General features: G+C 44.0%; 1 protein-coding gene across 2 annotated transcripts in view; it reads right to left on the bottom strand.

Moving 5' to 3' along the window:
- Positions 1–3,006: 3,006 nt before the first annotated feature.
- B3GNT2 (UDP-GlcNAc:betaGal beta-1,3-N-acetylglucosaminyltransferase 2) overlaps positions 3,007–18,531 on the bottom strand; it is a 31,073-nt gene continuing 15,548 nt past the window's right edge. The window contains exons 1-2 of one of the 2 annotated variants that reach the window (XM_060117808.1): positions 15,595–15,613; positions 3,007–5,513 (exon numbers count right to left, since the gene is read on the bottom strand). In XM_060117808.1, coding sequence (XP_059973791.1) covers positions 4,311–5,504 — 1,194 coding nt within the window. In that variant the 5' untranslated portion in view covers positions 5,505–5,513; positions 15,595–15,613 and the 3' untranslated portion in view covers positions 3,007–4,310. Of the gene's footprint in view, positions 5,514–15,594; positions 15,614–18,531 lie in introns of those variants that run through there. The other variant, XM_060117807.1, reaches the window with a different exon arrangement.

Here is an 18,531-nt window from a genome sequence, read left to right as displayed (position 1 = left end):
AGACAGGAAGAAAACAACTGCCAAAGCTCAGAAGCCACTACAATGGTTGCTTGGGTGAAAATTCCTAAACACAGATTAAAGTGAGAGAAGCAGGAAATAAACCTAAACAGGTCTCCATCTTTCAAATAAACCTAAATGAGGCTTCATCTTTCAATTTAAGGGCACACACACACACACACACACACACACACACACACACACACACATTAATGCAGTACTTCAATTATTCTAAGATGTAATAGTTCATTTTTAAACAGCCCCGCAATTGAGGCATATTGTACAATTGACACAAATCATATTGGGCTTTTTAGTGGTATATAAAAAGTACTGAGTCTTACAATTAATAAATATGGAATTTCATATGTGATGTGAACAAACAAGATTTTAGGGCCTCCTTAAAGACAAAAGTTCCTCATTCTTGGCCTCTATCTTTCAAGATATTAAGGGCAGGCTTCCCTGGTGGCGCAGTGGTTAAGAATCCGCCTGCCAATGCAGTGGACACGGGTTCGAGCCCTGGTCCAGGAAGATCCCACATGCCATGGAGCAACTAAGCCCGTGCACCACAACTACTGAGCCTGCGCTCCAGATCCTGCGAGCCACAACTACGGAGCCTGCGAGCTACAACTACTGAAGCCCGCGTGCCTAGAGCTTGTGCTCTGCAACAAGAGAAGCCACCGCAATGAGAAGCCCGCGCACCGCAGTGAAGAGTAGCCCCCACTCGCTGCAACCAGAGAAAGCCCACGCACAGCAATGAAGACCCAACGCAGCCATAAATAAATAAATAAATAAATAAATAAATTTATTTTAAAAAAAGATATTAAGGGCAAAAAAACTTTCAAGTGTATTGAGACCTAAATAAATCATGATAAATATTTTCAGATTGTTAACCTTAATTAGGTAAAGCTCAGTTTCAAAATTACTTGGCAGATGACCCTAGCATTTAAAAAATAAAACTAATATAGAATTAATGTAAAGGAAAAACTAATTTATCCTATAATCTAGACAGCCCTGCACATGAAGTATTTACTTTCCTGTTCTAAACAAGAATTTTTACTTCATCTGACATTTTTCTTAAGGCAAATCACAGAAAAGTTAACTTTTGGCCCAAGTAAAGGCTTCTTTCATTTCAGCTTTCCTGGAAGTGAAAATAAGCCACCCTTTACCTTCATAAATGCATTCTCCCTTCCTGCATCTAAGGGAAACAAGATAACCCAGAACATCAGACTTCCAGACCATACCAATCAGGAGTAGAAAAGTAGGAGGTGGTCACACTTTGGGTGCCTTTAATTCTGGATTCAACTTCAAGTGAGACTCAAACTTCCTGCTCTTCTTTTCCATTCTCTCTCAACCAACTCAAGAAAGGAAACCAGGGTCAGGGATGGAAATGAGCCATTCTGGTCTCTTTCACCCTTTTCCTCTTAAGGTGTGGTTGGGTTTATGAAAAGTCCAAACTCTGGCAATGCTCATTTAGCCTTTTTGACCCTCAAACTCAAAAACCCTCAAACTCAAAAACAACATGACTTAGGAGTAACCATGAAAAAAGGTCCAAAAAGCAGTTTCCACTGAGGCCTCAGTTATTGAACAGTTCTCCAAAAGTGAATTAGGCTGTAATGCTTACATCCAAGAGATGGAAGCTCAGGTGAGAATCCAGCTCATGGGCACCAACAGCGCTTGCACGGGATCAGTCAGTACCAACACTGAGCCCAAGCATGTGGAAAGCTGTAACATCTAGTATCCCTTTGCTGAAAAGGGTCATCCCATGAGGTCGATGACCAGTTTTGTGGGCTCAGGTAACAACTGCATGAGAGCTTCTGTCTAATAAAGAAGAGCCAGAGAGCATCTCACCCACCAGACATTGTCAGCACCAAGGACTGATGTTCGAATAATGGCACATGTCAAGAAGAGGCTCACCAAAGGCCCTCAGTGGTCCTCCAAACATGTTTCAAAACCTGCTACATCTCTTCTTTCTCTGTAGACTTGAAATCTCAGTGAAGGAGACTACCTAAAAGAAAAAAATTAAATCTTCCTCAGAGGAGAAATCTATTACTTAAGAACACATGGTCAAGTTACATGGACACAAGCAATTTGTGAACCAAATGCCTATGAATGCTCTGAGAGCTTCATTACTCTTCTCTAAACCTGATGTGGTGATGTGGCCACCACCCTCTACTCGCAACCACTGGAGCAGAGAGGTCAGATGCAGGCACATGAACCCTTTAGAAGGACCAAGCTTACAAATCTTCAAACCCATATCGAGTGTCTGTGCCCTCATACTCGCTCACATGTATGGCCTCAACATTCCCACTAGGAGAGGACAGTGTGCTACATGTTCTCACAGTTCTGTTTTTTGAGTTTCATCCAATGCCTACTTGTTTTTAATTGAGCGTTAGCAGTTTCTTCTCAACAAAAGTCTAGGAAAGAAACTTAAGTGGTCAAAGCTGCTCTGTGTTTCATCACCGTGGATACAAACCCCAAAATGGACATGGCTTAGGATGATACAATCTTTAAGACGCTGCTCCATTCCACTCACTCCATTTTTTTTTTTTTTTTTTTTTTTTGCGGTACACAGGCCTCTCACTGCTGTGGCCTCTCCCATTGCGGAGCACAGACTCCGGACGCGCAGGCTCAGCGGCCATCGCTCACGGGCCTAGCCACTCTGCGGCATGTGGGATCCTCCCAGACCGGGGCACGAACCCGTGTCCCCTGCGTCGGCAGGCGGACTCCCAACCACTGCACCACCAGGGAAGCCCCACTCACTCCATTTTCAGTGAGTATAAAGAGTTAAACCCTTTATACTCACTGAAAGTGGAAGCGTAAATAAGTATTCATACTCCTCTCTAAAGACTACATGGGAAAGCACTTTTAAGAATTTTAAATACAAAGACAGATGAAAAGGTATAGTTCAATATTACTGTAATAGTTTCTGGGGGGAAAAATGGCATCTTTGGGGAAAATGTAATTAAATGCTGGAAACAGAGATTATAGATTACACAATACACGTGACAATTAAAAATATGGTGACTTTATTTCCATCTGCTTACAGTCCCCAGTATCACATCTGGTAAGAATCTTCATATCTATAACACAAAAATGTCTCAAGAAAGCATGTTACAAGACAGTATGTATAAGCAATAGTTTGGCAGAATTCTAGTTCATACCCCCCCAAATTTTTAATTCAAAAATAACAATTAACTTTATTTAACATATGTTATACTTACTACTTAAAATACCATGCTCTAGTTAAATAATTAATCACCAACACTGTATACAAATAAAATATTACACAAAATATATTTAAGAAAATGTTTTGGTATTTGATCTGAACAATAAATAAAAACACAGGCACTTCTACACTGAGACAGGAAAGCAGTCACTACTCAGGATAATAATTTTGTATAAGCAACATGTAATCATGTGGCAAGAATAGAATTGTGCAGTTTTAAACTGAAAAACCACTGATAAAAAGGTCTGCAACTTCAATCTTTTCACTTAAAGTTCAAAAGTTACATATGCTTTCCTGGTCCACAATGAAAAATCATAAACACAATATGGTTACCAGGGTCAATTCAATCTTCAGTTTGAAGATTATGGAATCATAATCATTATTTTCAAATACTAAAAAAGAGAGAACTATCACGATACCACCCAGCAAACGAAATACAAGATAGTTAAGCTTTCTCCTTATTATGACCAAAAGACCATACTAGATAAACTGGATGAATGTCACACGGTGATTCCCATTTTGCAAAACTGATTGATTAGATTAACCCAAGGAAATGTTGGGGCAGCAGGAAATTTCAACAGAAGTTAACTTTTCCTGACTATTTAAAAAATTCATCCAAATTTCATGAAAATAAATGTAATTCCATTTCACAAAAAGCATTGAGTCATATATAACAGTGTCTTTGTAGCCAATAGGTTTATGAATACCTAAATTGCAGATAATTCACTCATTATAATGGGAAATAGGATTACCATCATATGAGGGCAAAACAAAAATAACTTAACACGATCAGATTCCAGAAACATGATTTCAGATGACAAGGGGGACAAGTTAGAAAATAATGACCACTAGCCAGCAGGAAGGGTCAGAACCATTCATCCTGTCATATCCTACATAAAAATTAGGATCTTCTGCTTTCCCTCTTCAGAAAGTACTACATTGAAAGGTTTAGAGGCCCTCATATGGATACTACTCATAAAGGCAGTTTTGATGGTTTTACATAGAAATTACCTCTAATGTGAGAGAACACAACATGGGAACTATTTGAGATACATCTTTCTATGCAAAATTTAGTTTTGTACATAATTTAGCAACTTAAATGAGCATTTTGCAACCGAGACCAAATATCAATCATCTCTTGAGGTTTCCTACTATGTACCAACATCAAACCTACATAGGAACAAATGTTATTCCTGTTTTTCTCTTCTATATCAAATGTCCTGAAGCCTTTGTGTTTCTCTGGAACGAGGCCAAGTTTCTGAAGGCACATTCCAGTATAAACATCGTCGATGGGGTAGAGAAGGACCTGGTCAGTTACATTGTATAGCCTCAGGGCCAGGTGGCCGGAGTACAGGAATCCACCTCCCCCTGCATAAGGTGGGTAGACACCAGTGTAAACAACTTCCGGGATGTAGTACTTGAGTTTCTTATCCCGATGAGGTCCAGCATTGTGAATCACATCACCTATAAACAAATCTTTGGCTTTGTTCTTGGATAAGCTATTCAAGTAATTCAGGATGTGATGGGTGTTCACAAAAACATCATCATCACCCTTGAACACGAACTCAGCATTTGGGCAGGAAGTGCTCACCCACCTGAGAAAGAGTACTTCTTTCAGAGATAAGTTGAAGAAGGTGTCTCTGTAGTTCCACATAAGAATGTCTTGGTGCTTCTCACTCTCAAATTTCAGCATATCTGAAAGGTCAGGATGGTTGTCCTCTGGGGAGGTCTGGCCCAGTAAGAAGACTCGCACCACTGTTTGGTTCCCCACATTGGTTTCTTTGCCCCAAGATTCCCGAATCGCTTGCCTTCTGTCGAAATGTGAAGTAAGGGACTTAATCGCCAGCAATAAGAAGGGCTTCTTTGCACACTTATCAGGTTGATCTATAAGCAGTGAATAATTTCGACATCTCAAATACAACAGAAAGTCTTTAAATCTGTCTGGCAAACTGTCGAAACCGGAAACTACTGACGTGACCCTCAGGTCAGGTTCACAATAATTCAGATGGCTTATGTTGGAAAATCCGTATGCTTCCCCTGTCTGGTTGGCTAACATGTTCAAAATGGGATTGTACTTCCTGTTCAGCTTTTCTTGTTCCCTGTTCCAATATGCCTTGGGAGGGTCAGATATCTTCCAGAACTTTTCTTTGGGTATTATTACTTCCCCTTTTCCATTTTTTTCTTGGCTACTGCTTTTGGAGACTTCCACAATCAAATAAATGAAGACATTTACCATCATCAGGATTCCCAACAACTTTATTCTTCGACGTCCAACACTCATTTCTCATATCTGAAATAAAAGAGAGGAGCATTGTATTGATTAGATTATTATTAATTGCGTTTGCTCGCATGTCACTTGCCTCTTTTATGTCCCCCGGAATAGCGGTTTAGAGCACAGATTCCAGACTTGCACTGCCTGGGTTCAAATCATGGCCCTATCATCCTAGATTCAAGCTCTGTGACCTTGGGCAAGTTGTATAACCAATGTCTCAGCTTCTCCATCTATAAAATGGGAATAATAACCCACTTCATAGGACGGTTGTGAGAGCTATATGCCCTTATATGTAAGCTTTTAAAACAGTGGCTGGCCTATAGCGAGCTGTGTATAAATGACCCTTAACATTGTGGCTGTTTTGGACACTGGAGGGCAAAGATACGCATCAACTAGATAATTCACAGGTGCTTCAACTTCCTTGCTTACACAAGGACATATACAAATCAGTGTGCTGCAAACGGATGTACTCACAATTCATAATAACAAATACAGTTTATATTTGTTATTATGTACATACCTGCACACACACATAACTGTATTTATGTGAGTTGCAACATGTGCAGGTCCATGTCATTCACTTTGATCCCCTATTTTACTCTATTTTTTTTTAAATGGTGGCCACAACCTTGAATTGCTTCCTGACCTTCCATTTTACAGATGAGGAAACCAAGGCAGAAAGATTAAGACACTTGCCCAGGGCTGCAGGGTTAGGAGGTGGAGGAGACACTAACCACACTGTGTTCAGAGAGATGAAACCAGCTTCACACCAACTTCATCCAAATCGCCCACAACTGAGACGAACCAAAATGTCATCAACAGAAGAATGGATTATGAAACTGTGCTATATTCATACACTGGAACAACCCCTAGCAATAAAGAGGAAAACTACTGCCATGAGCAACAACAGTGAGGGAGAGAGAGACCTCAAACTCCATTTATGTTAGGTTCAAGAAGGCAAAATTAATCTAGGCCGTAGAAATCTGAAAGTGATAGGGGTAGGGGTTTTGAATGGAGAGAGTCAGGAGGGGCCTTCCTGGGTATAGACATATACTGTGTATGTCTTGATTTGGATGAGGTTTCATGGGTGTATACATTTGTCAAAAGTCAAACTGTATTCTTAAGATCCCTGCTGTTGATAGCAAGAAGGAAAAGAGAAATGAAAACGACATTTTAGTGAAATATCAAAGGCCAAGAATAGATTTCAGGCTGTGGGCAACAGAACAAAGAAAGAGTAATGAGATGGTTTGCTGGGGTTGTAACTGCAGAGTTCTAACACTAGTGAGACAGATGGCCCAAGAACAACCAGTTAGATAAGCTTGACATTAAAAGACAACCCCAAAAAGTGGAATGGCAATACTCCGTAAAGAATTTTCTTATCAGGTTGGGACCTCCCTGGTGGCACAGTTGTTAAGAATCCGCCTGCCAATGCAGGGGACACGAGTTTGAGCCCTGGTCCAGGAAGATCCCACATGCCGCGGAGCAACTACGCCCGTGCGCCACAACTACTGAGCCCACGTGCCACAACTACTGAAGCCCGCGAGCTCTAGGGTCCACGTGCCGCAACTACTGAGCCCATGTGCTGCAACTACTGAAGCCCAGGCGCCTAGAGCCCGTGCTCCGCAGCAAGAGAAGCCACCGCAATGAGAAGCCCGTGCACTGCAATGAAGAGTAGCCCCCGCTCGCCACAACTAGAGAAAAACCCGTGCACAGCAACAAAGACCCAATGCAGCCAAAAACAAATTTAAAAAAAAAAAAGAATTTTCTTATCAGGTTAATTCTACAGCTGAGAATTCATCCTCAGAAAAGAATCCCAAAGAAGTATTGCTTCTCAGGCACGGTGCATTATCTTGATACAAGGAGCCTCTGAAGTAGGTATTGTTACTTTTATTCCTATTTTATACCTGAAGAAACAGATTTAAAGAAGTAACTGTGTTAAGGGCAGAGCTGGAATTCTAGCCAAGGTGATGGGGGTTCTAAGACCACCATGTCAAATGGTAGCCACTCTTCTCTGACCTCTAGAACAAAATGGGTTTTTTTATTGGGGGGGGCTGCAGTTAATAAACATTGATTCTTCTAAAATTTCAATACAAAATGTGAAAGTTCAAAAAGGATGGTGTAAAGGAAACAGTTTGGTATCACTGGAAGAGCATGCGATTTTGTTTGTTTTTTTTAAAATTTATTTTATTTATTTATTTTTGGCTGCATTGGGTCTTCGTTGCTGCACGCGGGCTTTCTCTGGTTGCAGTGAGCGGGGTCCACTCTTTGTTGTGGCGCACAGGTTTCTCATTGCAGTGGCTTCTCCTGCCGTGCAGCATGGGCTCTAGGCACATGGGCCTCAGTAGTTGCGGCACGCGGGCTCAGCAGTCGTGGCTAGCAGGCTCTAGAGCGCAGGCTCAGTAGTTGTGGCGCACGGGCTTAGCTGCTCTGCAGCATGTGGGATCCTTCCAGATCAGGGCTCAAACCCGCGTCCCCCGCATTGGCAGGCGGACTCCCAACCACTGCGCCACCAGGGAAGCCCTGTTTGTTTTTTTAAAATTGAAGCATAGTTGACTTACAACATTATATTAGTTTTAGGTATACAACATTGTGATTTGCTACTTTTATAGATTATACTCCATACAAAGTTATGATAAAATATTGACTATATTCCCTGTGATGTCCATTACATCCTTGTAACTTATTGATTATGTATTTTAATCAAGGGTAGTGTTTATTTATTTATTTGTTACTATAAGATTTAAAAATTCACTGGGTTCTAACAAATAGTCTCAAGGCAGAAGTATCTGTCACACTGAGAATGCTGTGAAGTTATCACTATGTTGAACAGCCCAGATTAGATCAATGGGAATTCACAAACTGTTTTGCGTCTCTTAAAATCTGTCCAGTAGATCCAAATCTAGTTGCTTGTATTTATCACTGCTAAATAGTTTCGGTTAAGGATATATAAGTAAAAGATGTTTTTATAAAACCAGTCCCTACACCATACCTTCCACTCCTCAAAGCCTGTACACAGCTAGAGAACATGGCAGATGATAAAGTTATGTGGGTGCTCTCAGCTCACCCAGGTAAGCAGCCTCCCATCACCACTCCATTCTCCCCTCACTTCTCAACCACTACCCACCCTCCACCCCTCAAGAATCCCACTACTGAGGTACCAAGAAAGGGCCTTCTTAAACTTCCTCCAAAGATGGCGGTAAAAAAAAAAAAAACCCCACAAGATATTCCCTACTCCTTAATTATAGTTTTAAAGGGCCCCGAGTCACACACAACCTGAATAATTCATAAGTCTATGGTCCATGCCCTCCTTAGGTCAGCTCCTTTCAAGTGAGCCTCTGAGCACAATTTTTTTTTTTTTTTTTCGGTATGCGGGCCTCTCACTGTTGTGGCCTCCCCCGTTGCGGAGCACAGGCTCCGGACGCGCAGGCTCCGGACCCGCAGGCTCAGCGGCCATGGCTCACGGGCCAAGCCGCTCCGCGGCATATGGGATCCTCCCAGACCGGGGCACGAACCCGTATCCCCTGCATCGGCAGGCGGACTCTCAACCACTTGCGCCACCAGGGAGGCCCTGAGCACAATTTTTATGCAAACTGAAGGCCAGTACATCTTCGGCACCCTAAACCTCTTTGTTATGGGCCTAACTTGCCAGGACAGGAGAGCTCAAGTGGACACTTGGAATGTATTTGTGTGGGTATCTGATACAATTAAAGAATTAGTCATCTTATTAGCAAATAAATCATGGATAGTTTTAAGTTGGGTTTTTTTTTGGCCTCCAAATTCGAGACAAAACACTTTCAAAAAAAAAAAAAAAAAAAAACCATTCTCTCTAAATTAGGATAATTTTCCTAAAGCTGAAGTAGCACTTGACCCAGTATCACTGGTCTTGCCCTTCATGTGAACAGGCTGAAAGGAGGACAAGGAAAGTATGAGGGTGAACAGAGAAAGACTACAATGAGCAAGAAGATCTGGAAGGAAAAACAGCACACGCTATGAACAGCTAACTACTTGGCAGAAATTTTCAACTCACAAAAGGAGTATGGATATCAGTAGACTATTCCTGAAATTTCTACAGTAAAACAGGACAGCTTAAGGGAGAAAAAAAGAGAAGCACAGTACTTTTACATAGCAGGTCGTGAAACTATAAGTTAATTTTCCTAGGAAAAGATTCAGGGTGGATAATATAATTCCAGATAAATGAGCCAGTTATGCATCCAGACCTATGGATACCTGCAATCCAGCCAGAACCATCTGAAATGATGGTGTGAAGTTTCGTATCACGAAAAGCACCAATCCTTCTTTCAGGAATACTTTGAAGAGTGCATTAAGCTTGCTGACCCTGGCCAAGGTTTCCAGCTTTATCGCGGCAATTCAGGCTTTTATTTCTGCCATCAAGACCCAGCCAGGACCTCCCATATTCTCAGCCAAGACAGGGCTTTGTGGCTCTCAAAGGGACACCATCCTCCCCTTGTTTCAAGGATTCGAGTCCTTGATTCAAGGATTCCAGAACATTTCCTGTCCATTTCTCATTTGTGCCCCCTCAGGGAAGCTGAGAGGATACCACTTTACCAGGGAGAAAAACAAAGGCTCCAAGAGGGTTATAACTGGGCTGCCTAAATGTCACCACAGTGTTAAGAGGTAAGGCCAAGATGACACAGTCTTCTGGCTCCTAATCCAGGGCTTTTGGGATCTCCTCCTTTTTCTACAAGGCATGGCCACATTCTTGTAACCTGGTCCAGGTCAACAGTGAAGTCTCAAGGGCTGGCTCAAGGCTGAAAAGACCCAAATCACTGGGTCATGGTACATTTGGTTGTTACAAAGACTTTCCAAAGAAAGGGAAATTGGAGCCTAGAAGCTCCCAGCCCCGCTTCTGACAAGGGGCCAGCCTTCCTTTTCTAAATTCCCAAACGTGCAGCTTGGGCTAACTCTTACCACTATTTCTAAAGGGCATTTCTTCCAAACCAACCTGAGAAGGAAGGGTGGGAAAACCATCCAGATTCTCAATTATACATTTCCATCGAGTGTAAATGTCAACTTTCATTTGTGACCAAGGCACAGTCCCTCGCATGAGAACTAGACTCTTACAATAAACCAAAGTTCATGGAAAGGAGGATAAAGCAGTGACCTCCATAAAAATATCTGTGGGAAAAAGCTCTCTGAATATTTGACTAAATATTCCCATTACAGACATAAAACCAATTCCGTGTCCTTTTTTGAGCAGGAAGTTACATTGCTCAAAAAGAATTTTGAGTAAGAAAACCTACCCTGAAGCTAGGGAAGATGTTATACAACCCTCACTGTGAAACAGAGAATTTTTACTGTAACAGAAATAGAAAATCCCATATGCAGACAAAGAACAACCTTAGCTTTCACTTTGTACTTGGGAGTAGACTCTCCCCAACAGAGACTGAACAGTCTTAAAATTTCTAAAACACTTCAGTTGATTTTGTTTAACAACAACTTCCTTCTTTATTTTGCAATTAAAATATTTAGAAAGGTAGAGACACACACACAAAAATTTGTGTTAGCTGAAAATGGATTATAAAATGGTACAGATGCCATGCTTAAACTATGTGAAAATCCAGATAAGATACCACACAAAAACAAAACCAGGTTAATCAGGGTGGTAGGATTATAGGTTATTTTCATATTCTTTAATGCTGCCACACCATCTTCCCCCTTCAGCAGCCTCTACCACTCACATCTAGACTGCCTGGGATGGGGGCTGGGGCACGTCACACACAAATCCTAATGCCAGGTCCCCATTTCTAGAGCCCACATCACTAGCTTGGGCCATGGCCTCCCAGTCCCAGACACTCCAGCCCTGTACTGGACCCTGCGGTGTTCAGCACAGGCTCTGTCACAACATCCATCCCTAGGTCACTGCACACCTTTCCGTGGGCCCGTGCTCTCTGCCTGAAGCCATCTATTAGAGAGGACTCCTCAAAATAATAGTAAAATATGAACACTTATGCTTTATTTTAATAAATATTTAGGTACCACTGGCTATGTGCCAGGCACCAGTGATGCTATGAGGCAGATACTCAGAGAGGAGATTTAACTTGTCCCAGGTCACACAGCTGGCAGATGGCAGAGCCGGGATTCAAACCTAAGCGGCTCCTCCTAAAACTCCAGCATCTGAGTTTTAAACCATGATACAAATGAACACTGCAGCACAGGCTTAGGACGTAAGGAACTAAAAGGATGATGGTCTGATTTTCAATGGTTAATCTTCTTAAAAGATTATTTTAAAAACTGTTTTTATTTTAAATTTTTAAAGCTTTATATTTATACATCTGAACCCTCAAAACTACCATCAGTCAAAGTCAGATATGAGAGGTAGGGCGGGGTCATAAGTAACATTTACTGAATGACTATTCTGTAGTCATTTCGCTTCCCAATACGCAGTCTATAACAATCCCAATGTTCCATTCCTGGACACTAGACTGGGAACCACTAAAGAGGATGGTCCTAAAAGGTTCCCTCCAGTTCTGAAAGCGAAGCGCTGGCCAGAAGACATTTGAATGTGGCCACTGACAGCTACAAAGACCCATTCTCACAAAGCTCTGAGTCAGAGCCTGACTCCTCCACCCCAAGGGGCTCCGGCATGCTAGGCAGGCAGCCACAAGTAGCTGGTCAGGGACAGAACAGCAACCACACCCGGACCCAGTCCAAAACCTGTGCCCAGGACTGCCTTTGCTGCCCGCACCCCCAGTACCAAAGTGAAAGATAAAAGAAAGGCAGCACCTTCCTGTAATCAGGAAATGAAATGACCAGCCACCCCATCTAGTCAGGCTGAGGCTTAGAGGCGAGAAATCCAAGTTCCTGATTTGGTCACGGGAGTCTGAGCAGGCGGCCTCCGTGTCTAGGGGCGTCCTGCTTTCTGCTCACTCTCCTGCACAAACGGGACCCACAAATCCTCCAGGAGATAAAGAGCCCAAGCCCGCTGCCATACCACGGGAGCAGGGGACGTGTACGTCATTCTGCCTGCCCAACCTCCCCCATCCTCCCTCCAGAAGCCTGGTGAGAGTGGCTAAATCCTTACTTCCCAGGCTTCTAACATCTGTTGCCTGGTCCTTGCCAGACTTTTCCAGATTCTGCTCAGATAAAGAGACACAGAGAGCTTGCAGCTAAGTGGGGCCACCTCCCAGCACTCAGGGCAGACAGTGGGGTGGTGATAAGGGTGTGAGTGCAGCAGCTCAGTGGGACCAGAGGAGCTGGGCCATACCTAGAGCTCGTTCCTTAATGGGAGCAAGAAGCCTGGCCTCGGTTCTTGCCTGGGCTGGTGCCGGAGAGCCCCAGGATTCCCCCCACAATCTCACCTAGAAGCTGGCATGAAGCGAGAACATGTGTCTGACTGCTTTCTGGTCTGTAAGTCCTAGAACAACTATCAGCTAAATTCAAGGAATTTGTTTCATAGTCATTAGCAGTACCCTTCATGTTCAAAATTTAAAGGGAAAAGTACATATGATGAATCTATTTACCTACATGCCCCCACAGGTGACATTTACATCAAAGTGTCTATAGGACGTGTTTTGGTCCCCATTGATTATAGTTCCCCCAAAACCCAATGTGGCTAATTTTCTCAAATGGTATTTATCATTTCAAATAAAATCAATCACTAAGTTCATTCTTTAAATAAATGTGCATAGAATTTTCAGAAAAGGAGAAAGAGGAAAATTTAGTAAACAATGACAGGGATTAACCCTCCCAGAGGCCATCCTGCCCCTGCCTTTAGTAAAACTGGTAAGAATTTTAGATCTTCAGTGTATAAGATTATGTCATTATAAAACAAGGCTCGTAGATGTTTTGAGGATGGAAATGTTCCAGATCCATAGTTAGTCTGGTACCTGGAGTCAGAGAGCCCAGAATTAAATTCTGGTTATGCTACCTACTACTAGCTGTGTGACCTTATGCAAGTTGCTTGACTTCTCTGAGCCCCAGTTTCCTCATTTGTAAAATGGGGATGATATAACCTACCACACCAGGGTGTTGTCTACTGTGCATTGGGCTTTCAATAGTTTTCCTTCACAGGCTCTGATTCCTCCTCCAAACACTAAGCATACTTCTCAAGTTTTGTCATTCACTGCCTCTTTTACAAATATTCTCTCTCTAGAAACCCATCTATCCATCGTCTTAAACATTACCTCCAGAAGAAGTATCACAAGTTGACCCAGCTAACTCCAGATAGTAAATGCCGTGTGGAGTTTCTCTTCCTGGGCCCCCCATCTGCAATGGATCAACTTCCCATGTGCACTCCCCAGCAGGACCTTGAATTGCTTCTTCCCCCTGCTTTCCACATCCAGCACATCTGTGTTCCCACCTCTGTAACATCACTTGCACCTCCTCCTCACCTGTCCTCTATCCCATTCAGGCTCTGCCACTGGCTACTGGAAGAACCCAATGCCTTACTTCCCACAGCTCCCAAATATGCCCTGTTCCCCCAGCTACTCAGTCTTCAGCCCCTGTACATACATTCCCTCTCATGCTGTTCCCTGGTTTGGTCACCACCACCAACATGGCACCACTCCCTCATAGCCTAACTGTAACTGTGTTGTCTTCTAAAACTCCTCTCTGCTCCAATCTTGGAGCTTAGGGCCTCATGACCTCTTCCCCTCTTCTGTGAGTTCTCCTGACCAAGGATATGCCCCAGCCTAAATACCAGCCTCATTCCTCCAATCTTCTCACTCACATGCCCTTCTGGTCCCTTTATGATGATTTGTGTTTCCTTTCACACCACCTCCTGCCAACATCCTCCATCTCTACACCATATACACTTGAACCTCCACCACCACAAACACATTTCTCTTCCAGAAAAATCCCAGCTTCACTCTGCCACCTGAGGAGTGCCCTCTGTCTGCCATGCCTTCCTGAAGAGCTTCTACTCCTAAATTAGGTCAAGTGTCACTCCTGAAGAGCCCACCTCCCAGGAGTTAGGGTATCCTCTGTGATCAAGGTCTTCACCCTGCACCACCATTACCCCAGCACATGGCATCTGAGAGTCATTCAGCATTTACTGAATAGAAAGGTATTTGGGTCATCTGGTTAAGTTCACTGAATACAGATGTTCAGTAGAAATTAGATTAATTAAATATACATACCCTTTCTCCAAAGAGATGACACAGGAAAAATCACCTATATGTGTGTTGGTCAACGACACATATGTATTTATAGAAATCTGTCTCACCTGGGTGGGTGTGGGCAAGATTTGAAGAGGTAAACTGTGGTGAAAAGCCCAGCCCAGCCCCTCATTTCCCACAGGCGGCCCAGGCCCTCCAGTGTGGGAATGCAGAAGCATGGGATTCAGCAGTGCTTCTAGGTGAGGGCTCCATCCCTCCTCTGGCAACACACCCAAGCCAACTCTCCTTTATCCCATCCATCCCCAGAGGAGCCTCCACATTCCTTCCTGGTGAGGGAAGGACCTCCAGCAAGTGTTACCCCCACCAAGGCCATGATAGCAGAGGGACAGGGTGAACGTGCGTAAAGGAAGGCAGGCCCCAGTACAGACTGGAAGCTTGGAGGCATCTATTTACCTAGGTGGGAAACCATTTTAGAAAAGAAATGCTGCAATGCAGGCAGTCACTTCTTGGGGAGCTTCATGTGCTTTGGAAGCCCTTGTTAAGAGCCTGTACATGGCTATGGTTTGGTAAGTGTTTCCCCTCCAAGCTCCAGGACCTATGTACAAACCAGTAGAGTCTGGCAGGCTCTCAACAAGCCCTCAGAGAAATCCCTAGAAGATTTCTCTTTGATTCATCCTTCCGTTTGCTTAGTTGGCTTACATGGAATGTATTTCAGTCTGGGTCCAATCAGGAGGCAGAAACCACACAGTAATTCAAGCAGGGGAAGTTTAAAAATATAATAATTGAGTAACTATAAAGATGGAATAGAACTCTAATGCCCTGTACCAGACGAAAAGTACCCAAGAAAGGACAGGCGTGGAAGAAAAGTTCAGAGCTTGTTGAAGTAGGCATACATGGCAGTTCCTGGGTGCCTAGACCAGAGATGGTCCAGTCACCAGGAGAGCATGAACAACCCTCTGGGATGCAGGCACAAAGCCTGGAACACGCAAGAGTCCCCATCAGGAGGGTTTCAGGAAACAAACCTTGCAGACTGCTGGGACGGTGTGCAGAGAGAACGAGGGTGCGGAAGGAGTCATGCACACACAGGGAGTCCGGCTGCTGCTGGGACAGGAACTGGAGAGGCCGCCCTCTGCAGAAGCTTAGCACGTCAATGCATGACTCGGACAGGCACAGCTCAGGGCCACTGCTCAGGACAAAGATCAGGTGGCCAGCTCACTAGACAGCCAGGATCATGGGGCTCCCAGTGTGTATACATGTGGGGGCTGAAGAGATGCAGCGACCTGGGCTGGGCACAGGCTCCCCTTTCTACCACGGCTGCCAGAGCTGGAGAGAGGACACAGCAGCCACATGCTGGAGAGAGCTGTGGCCTGCAGACCCGCAGGAAAACAGCAGGCTCTACAGGAAGCCTGGTTCTAGACTCTGGGAACCAGGAAGGAAAATCTCTTTTTCCTGCAACATCCTCTTCAGAGCCCTCAACTTAGAGAAGGCAAAGGAAAAATATTTGAAGGCTTTGATCCATTTTTACAGATCAGGCAACAAAGGGTGAATTTGGAGCTGACAGGCAATAGTTAAAAACTGATACAAGTTAGAGATCTCTATATCACCAACCTGAAGTCATATTCCAACCAGGAACACTGTTACTCAAGTCTGGAGTTAGGGGAAAAGTGTATAAAACATGTATAAAACTGTACAGTGAATTGATAGACAAGCAATAAATACGAGACAGTCCATTTGTCGACATCAGAGGACGAGGCAGGGACCTGAGTGGGGCTTGAAACAGGGTAGATTTCAGAGATGTGAGGAGAAGCAGGGCAGGCAAGAGTGGGGGGGGGGTACAGGGTGTCTGCATGCAGAGACCAACACAGCCAGTTTGTGGGCAGATGGATGCTGAGGCCACTGGAGAGAACAGATAAGCGCTACTGAGCCCAAGGGCTCTCCACGGGATGGGAGTGCACCATGCCTACATCTAATGTAACAAATGCTGCTGCCAGAGGGATTATAGGAACGTGTTTTCTTTCACAGCCCCTCTATTAAAAAAACAAACAAACAAACAGAAGACTGACTAAATCACACAAGAATATGAAATAGGGAAAAATGAAGAACTTCTAAATTGGATGTCCATGTTGATTACAAATACAGTTGGCTACTGTGTTCAGAGATTTAACTTCTATAAAGCAGATTAGGTTCACAAGCGGAAGACAGCATGATCTGAGGGGTTCATCTTCTATCATCAGATCTCTAATGCACCTCTGACAGAGTACAGGCATTTGGCCTGGCTTACTAATCACTAACCCACGAGTCGGGGACTTCCCTGGTGGTCCAGTGGATAAGACCCTGCACTCCCAATGCAGCGGGCCTGGGTTGATCCCTGGTTGGGGAACTAGATTCCGAATGCCGCAGCTAAGAGTTTGTGTGCTGCAACTAAGAGCCCACGTGCCTCAACTAAGACCCAGCGCAGCCTAATACTAAAAACAAACAAACAAACATGAGTTGTTTCTGATTTTCCCTATAATCGAAAAAGAAAAACTGATGAACAACCTCATATGTGCATCTTTGTCCACCGTCTTATTATTTCCTTTGGAAAAATTACAAAGAGAACATACATTTTTAAAGTCATTTAGAATATAATCAAATTACTCCCTGTCCCACCCATCCCCCACCAAAAACAAAAGCCAGATTGATTTATCCTTTCACTGTACACACCCAAGAGCACAGCACTCTCCACGTTGACTGTGGACACTGTCCTTCTTTTTAATCTTCACAAAAAAAGGACCTCTGCTTGTTTTAACTGACCCATCGTCATTCATGTGCTTCCTTCCTGACTTCCCACTCCTCATTCCCTTTGCCCATTTTCCACACCGGGATATTCTCACCTCATTTAATCTTTTTTTTTTTTTTAATTTATTTCTGGCCGCATTAGGTCTTCATTGCCGTGCACAGGCTTTCTCTAGTTGTGGCGAGGGGGGGCTACTCTTTGTTACAGTGCACGGGCTTCTCATTGCAGTGGCTTCTCTTGTTGCGGGGCACGGGCTCTAGGCACGCAGGCTTCAGTAGTTGTGGCACGCGGGCTCAGCAGTTGTGGTGCATGGGCTTAGTTGCTCCGCAGCATGTGGGATCTTCCCAAACCAGGACTCGAACCCATGTCTCCTGCATTGGCAGGCGGATTCTTAACCACTGCGCCACCAGGGAAGCCCTCATTTAATCTTTACAAACTCAAAAATGTGAAGCAAGTACTCTGAGGTCACAAAGCTAATCTGGGTGGAGCCAGCACTTGGACCCTGGACCCTGACCCCAAGTCTAAACTCTTTCTACCACACAACCTCGTTGCTCAGAGAAGATTTCAAGAATCCTCAAGTAAAGTTGCACTTTAAAAAAAAATTACTTAGGAAGTAAAATCATTGCATCTGTGGATACCCAGAAGATGTAGGCAGTTTCAAAGAAAGCCATGCGGTTGAGTTTTGTTTTTAAGCAGCATGAGAAAGGAATAATGTAGACAGAATCTCCAGAAGGGAACCAGTCAGTAGTCTTAAGGTGCCCAGAGGTCCTGGTCTGGTAAGGCGGGCCCCGCCCCTGCTTTGGTGGAGTCCCTGCAGCTCTGTGGTAGGTGCTAATCCACACTGAGGAATGAGAGACTGGCAGCAGCTTCAACCAGCCCAATCTAACAAACCTGTTGGGCAAACCTTTTTGGCAAGAGCTTTTACACAGAAAAAGCCCTGCCTCTCCTCTCCCCCTCCCTTCCTGGGGGCACCACAGTCTGAGGCTGAAGGGATCCCAGAACAGTCCTCCCACCTGCTAGAGGTTATCCGAGTGGGCCTGCATTGCAGCCCAGCTCTCCAGGCTCTGAGAGGAAGGGACACTGCAGGAAAGGTGATGGAAGAGCAAGTGTTGGCCACAAACTGGACCCTCTCACCCTTTTACTTGTTTTCTCCAGAACATGCACATGCATTCCACACACAGAT

This window comes from Mesoplodon densirostris, chromosome 14 (genome assembly GCF_025265405.1).
Source record: "Mesoplodon densirostris isolate mMesDen1 chromosome 14, mMesDen1 primary haplotype, whole genome shotgun sequence".
NCBI classification, from domain to species: Eukaryota; Metazoa; Chordata; class Mammalia; order Artiodactyla; family Ziphiidae; genus Mesoplodon; species Mesoplodon densirostris.
Note: the sequence above shows the minus strand (reverse complement) of the source record. Positions and strands in the feature narration are given on the sequence as shown.